Source organism: Bison bison, unplaced genomic scaffold (genome assembly GCF_000754665.1).
Source record: "Bison bison bison isolate TAMUID 2011002044 unplaced genomic scaffold, Bison_UMD1.0 scf7180017864072, whole genome shotgun sequence".
Classification (NCBI taxonomy): domain Eukaryota; kingdom Metazoa; phylum Chordata; class Mammalia; order Artiodactyla; family Bovidae; genus Bison; species Bison bison.
Window position 1 is genome coordinate 11,609,891 of NW_011494644.1, and position 5,595 is coordinate 11,615,485.

The window sequence follows — 5,595 nt, forward strand, 5'->3', positions numbered from 1 at the left end:
GTTTCGGCCGTTTTGGGCTCTTGCCGCCAACCCCATGCTGGAGCATTATGGGGAGCCAAGAGCCCAAAACGGCCGAAACTGCAGCCTCTCGGGGCCCCTTCGCCCTTGGAAAAAGCCTCTCGGCGGGTCCTGGCCGTGGTCCTGGAAGATGTCATGGCTGCCCGCATGGTGAGCCTCTTGAACTGAGAGGCCCCCTTCTTCATCAGGTCCCCTCAGTAGGAAAGTCAAACTAGGTCAAGTGAAGATCACTGAGGTCCAAACACCTCATTCTCACACTCATCAGTCAGTCTCCCTAATGCTTTTTTTTTTTTTGCTTGGCTTTCACTTACTCCAACCTGGAATTGGGCAGGTCTCTGGTGCCAAAACCACATCCCCACAATTCTTAAGTGTGAGAAACTCCCCTGCTTTCTTCCCAGCCCAATTTCTAGGCAATCCTTGGGAAGCAGGCTGAGGTCTTTGGCTCCATTGCACAGATTAGAAAAACTGAGGCCCCAACTAGGGCAATGACTCACTCCAGGTCACCCTGTCCTTTTCATTTATGCAAATAGCCTGGGTGACATTACCCAGGCCCCATACCAAGTAGCTCGGGCCATAACTGACCTCTTCTTTGGGGATTGCAAATGAATTCTAGCCACTATTTCTGTCATCTTGATGGCATAGGGCACTGTTAGGCATAGGGAGGCCCTTTTTGGTCCAGCTTCATTCTGTCACCTTCCTCTTGACATCTCCTCCTCTCTGAGGTCCCCCTGGAGCCCCAAGAAGAGAGTTCCACCCCACGACACCACAGCAACCATCGGGATTCTGTTCGCAGCCAGCCGCCTGCCTCACCACCCCGGCAGGCCATGTGGTCCCCACAAGCCAGGTGAGAATGGCAGAATGGGGGGGAGGAGCTGGGAACACAGCTGAGCCCCACTCATCTTCCCGTTCCCTCTCTAGGCCTCCCGACCCATTGCACCTATGTCGAGAGCCCTTGAGCCGTATCCGTCGGCCCCCTTCCACCCCAAGGCGGCAATCAAGGACAACACCTGGCCCAGAGGAGGGGCCTTCACAAAAGGTGGACCAGGTGCACCAGCCCACCCTGGTGGTGATGCTGCAGGACATTGCCAGCTCCAGACCCCGAGCTGAGGTATGGGAACTTCAGGGAAAGATGTCAGGGGTTCAGTTGGGGGCAGGCATGTCACTGGGCATAGAAGAAAGTTGTGGGAGGACTATGTCTGGGGTGGATTTTGCTCAGAGAAAGGAGGATGGCATTTTAGATTGGAAGACATTGCCTGAACAAAGACCTATATGAAAAAGTCTTTAGCATGAACCCAGGCAGGCATCTGGAGACTGACAGAGTTGGGATAGGGGAGCTACGGAGGCCACAGGGGGCTTCCCTGCCTCCCCATAAACACCCCCTGTTTATATCCAGGGCTTTGCTGATGAGGCTCCCAACTTCATCATCCCAGCGAGAAGGTGAGAGGGCTGGGAAGGGATTATGAAGACGTGTAGGTGGCAGCTCTTATCCAGGCAGCCAAAGCTAGGGGCATCAGACTTTACATGTCCAGTGCTTCCTTGCAGCACCTTCAGAAGCATTAAGGGACAGGGGAGGTCCTGGCTCAGGTGGGATCTGAATGTGAAAGGTTCCTCTGCCTTTAACTTGCGCCTTCACCCCAGAGCTGAGCCCAAGGTGATGGTTCACCAGCCAAAGCCTCCGTCCAGGGACCTGCCAGCCCCATCCCGTCCATCTGCCCTGTCTGCAAACCCTCTGGCGAGCCCACCACCAGGTAAGGACTCAGATGGATGAGAAGGAGGGTTCTGGAAAATTCTAGCTGAGCTTAGAAGTGTCAGATGCAGAGGTGGGGATGGGGCTTAACTCCCTCTCAGGGTGGAGCTTGGTGTGTGAAGATGGAGTTTAGAGTTCAGAGACGTCTGAACTTCTGAATTTAAGGCTTGGTATTTTAGGGCTGGGCTTATTCCTTAGTGGGCAAAGGTTAGTGTTTGGGGGAGGGACTAAGGTTCCTAAGTGGGGCTTAGACAGGTCAGAATATGCACCTGACCCTCTCCTTTCCTCAGCCCCAGATCCTGTTCTGGAGCCCCCATCGACCCCACCGCCGTCCAGCCTTTTACGCCCCCGCCTCAGTCCCTGGGGCTTGGCCCCCCTCTTCCATTCCGTCCGCTCCAAGCTGGAGAGCTTTGCTGACATCTTCCTCACACCCAACAAAGCCCCGCGGCCCCCACCCCCATCACCCCCCATGAAGTTGGAGTTGAAGATTGCCATCTCAGAGGCCGGGCAGCCCGGGGCTTCTGAGGGCACTGTGACAGTCAGTCCCCGGCCCCCTATCCGCCAATGGCGGGCCCAAGACCAGAACCCCTCAGCAACTCTCACTAAGCCCTCTCTGGGCCGAAGCCACTCCTGCCCTGACCTGGGGCCCCCTGGCCCAGATCCCTGCAGCTGGCCCCCTGTTCCAGCCCCCTCAAGCCGGCCACGGCCTCGGCGGCACACGGTGGGTGGTGGAGAGATGGCCAAAGCCCCACCACCCCCTCGGCCCTGTCTCCGGAAAGAGGTCTTCCCTCTTGGAGGAGTGGGAGGCTCTCCTCCCCTCGTCACATCTTGTTCGTCTACTGCATCCACCTCTTCCTTCTCTGAACCTGCAGAACCCAGGTAGTGCTCTTGATAAACCCTCCTTAAAGCTCTGGCCACAGGAGGGGGCCCAGCCTCCTACCCTAGTATCCAGTGGGCAGGAGAGGGGGAGGCAGCTGGGAATGCTGTTTGGCTCTGAGCCTTGACCTTCTCTACAGGTTGAGCTCAACCAAGAGAAAGGAGCCAAGGGCCCCAGAAGACCAGGTGCTTCCAGATTCCGAGACCAAGGTAGGGGTACAGGTGAACGGGGAGGAGACAAGTGGGAGCCTGAGTCCACGCTGCACTTTTTACCCTCTGCCCCATCTCTGCAGACCATCGGGAAGGTTTCTCGATTCAGAATACGCAGGACACCGGCCCGTTCTCAAATAAACCTCACACCAATGGGGCTGCCTCGGCCAGTCAGGTGAGAAGCTTGTCGTGCATGGATCTGAAGCAGGTGTAGGCTCAGGTCCCCTGAGTGTGGCTCTGCTTCCTCTCAGTCAAGCTTGGAGGACTCCATTTGTTCTGGACGTGGTTTGCATATAGAACCATCTGTCTGCCTCAGGCAGCACTCCTGGCTCCTGACAGATCCAAGAAACTGAAATATAGACCAGGCCTTATTTATCCCTTCTCCAGGCCCACTAGCCCCAGGTTTCTCAGTGACGTCTGCTCTTGGCTCGTAGGTTGAACAAGAAGGAGTTCAGCTTGGAAGAAATTTACACCAACAAGAATTACCAGTCACCCACAACCAGGAGGTGAGAAACTTTGAAGGCTTAGGGGTGACAGAGGGAAAACTGGAATCAGGGGGCATGCCGGTAACCTGGACTCCTCCCTGCCTGGTCCAGGACCTTTGAGACCATCTTTGAGGAACCCCGGGAGCGCAATGGGACTCTGATTTTCACCAGCTCAAGGAAGCTCCGGCGGACTGTAGAATTTCGGGACAGCAGTCTTCCTCGATCCCGGCGGCCATCTCGAGGGGCCCGGGCTACAGCTGGCAGGACCCTTCCTCCCAGTCTGGCCCCCAGCCCAGATGTAGAACCCCTGCTGCAGCAGCGACTCCAGGAGCTGGACGCCTCACTCCTGGAGGAGGAGGAGGAAGGGGATCAAGATCAGCCCCATCGGACTTAGAAGCTCCATTTGTCTGTCCATGCGTCCTGAGGGGGTGGGGGGAAGTCTCTGAGGCAGTTATAATTTTTTCTCTATATTTCTAGTAAAGTTTTCGATATGTTTCTGATTCTTCTGTATGTCTCTAGCAGAGTTTGAGATTCACTGCCAGTACTGGCTGATGTTTCTACTTTGGCCTGTAAAACTGGGAAATGAGGGTGGTACCAGGAAAGACCATGAAGTGGGATATAGGGAATGGGGTAGAGGAATGGTCATTGGAGATACCTTCTTGGGTTGAGAATTTTCCTATGCAGAGGGATACTTCTGAATCTGCTCCAGAAGATACTGTGACTCTGGACCCTGGTCAGGGACTGAGGGAATGCCCTGGTGGTCTAGGGGTTAGCATTCCATGTTTCCATTGCAGGGGCTGCAGGTTCCATTCCTGGTTGGAGGACTAAGAGCCTGCACACTGCGTGGCACAGCAAAAAAAAAAAAAAAGGAAGAGGCTGAAAGTCCTAGAGTGGACTAAAGCCCTGTTCTAGATAGCCCTGAGTTCCTTCTAACACACAGGCCAAGAATCTGTTGTTGGATTCAAGAACTAATAATAATCAGCTATAAGTAAGCACCTACAACAACCTGTCACAGGTACTTGACCTACAAATAGCCCTATAAGAATTATACCCATTTTATACATGAAAAAGCAAGCTGTCATAATGTTCACATTAAACCCAGGGAACCAGAGAACACAAGCGGCACACTACATCTTTCGTAACTTAAAGGTAGAATAGTGGCCAGGAGCACAGACTGGAGCTAAGCTTCCTGAGTAAATCCTGCTTAGGAAACTGAAAGTTTATCAATTCCCCTCTCCTGTAAAATGGGGCTGATGGTAGTACCTTCCTAAGAGATTTCTGTCAAATGAGTTCCTATGTGAGAAAGTGTCTGGCACACAATGCAAACTGTTTTTATCTTGTTAGCACGCAGACCCCAGGCCCGCACTCCTGCACCAAGCAATAACTGGACGCGAAAGCTTCCTTTACGCTCGACTGGCGCTCAAGCCGCGTGCTCTAACCACCCGGCACGGCGGGGGATCCCGCTGAGCGGCCAGCCTGATGGTTGTAGCATCACGCGCGTGCGCGAGAAGCCAGACAGCCTGTGGACTAAGCCAAGCGGCAGAAAGGGAGAGAACACATAACTGGCGGTGTACAGTGTCGTTCCGCGGGCGCGCGCCACCCAGCGGCCAACTGTCCCCAACGACTCGCACTCTAGATCCAGATCCTCGGCTAGACGCCGTCAGGAGAGTAGCCAATAAACGAAGAGCAGGAAGAGGCGGGGTCATCTGGAGGACCGCCCCAAGCGCCTACTTCTAACCAGTTGAGTCACAAGACTTGATGAGGGGCGGAGCTAATCTGACGTATACCAAATCCAAGATTTGAGGGCGGTTACATATTACTCACTCCCTCCCTCCCGCGTTTGACTCCGCCCCTTCGACTTGACGTACACTTCTCAGCCTATCAACGGCTAAGCCTGTAGGGGGGTGAGGGGAAGGGGGCGAAAAGTGGGAGGAGACAGAGAGAGGAAGGAGGCGTAGGCTGAGGAGGAAGAGGGAGGAGGGGCAGGGAAGTCCTGGCGGAGAAGAGGCCCAAGACTCCAAAGGAGACGACAGGAGGGTGAGCTGGAGCTCCCCAGCTGCCCAGCTGCCGTTCCGGATTCTTTAAGGCGAACGTCAGACAGAGACGGAGGAAAGAAGGAAGAGAATTTTATGTCGGCAGACAGACAAGCTCTACCCGTCACCGTTGCCTCACATCCGGGGCTTTGGAGGGCTGGCCCCTCGGCCCCGCCCCCCACCTCGCGCCTTTCATGGCGACCGGAGGCGGAGGCTGGAAGAGCTG

General features: G+C 55.0%; 1 protein-coding gene across 1 annotated transcript in view; it reads left to right on the plus strand.

Annotated features, from left to right (window-relative positions):
* PRR14 (proline rich 14) overlaps positions 1–3,836 on the plus strand; it is a 5,143-nt gene extending 1,307 nt beyond the window's left edge. Inside the window, exons 3-12 of the mRNA XM_010837442.1 lie at positions 2–168; positions 741–862; positions 937–1,126; positions 1,412–1,455; positions 1,657–1,766; positions 2,056–2,644; positions 2,782–2,851; positions 2,935–3,026; positions 3,286–3,357; positions 3,448–3,836. Of these exons, the coding sequence (XP_010835744.1) occupies positions 2–168; positions 741–862; positions 937–1,126; positions 1,412–1,455; positions 1,657–1,766; positions 2,056–2,644; positions 2,782–2,851; positions 2,935–3,026; positions 3,286–3,357; positions 3,448–3,730 (1,739 nt within the window). The 3' untranslated portion in view covers positions 3,731–3,836. The remainder of the gene's footprint in view (position 1; positions 169–740; positions 863–936; positions 1,127–1,411; positions 1,456–1,656; positions 1,767–2,055; positions 2,645–2,781; positions 2,852–2,934; positions 3,027–3,285; positions 3,358–3,447) is intronic.
* Positions 3,837–5,595: the final 1,759 nt, after the last annotated feature.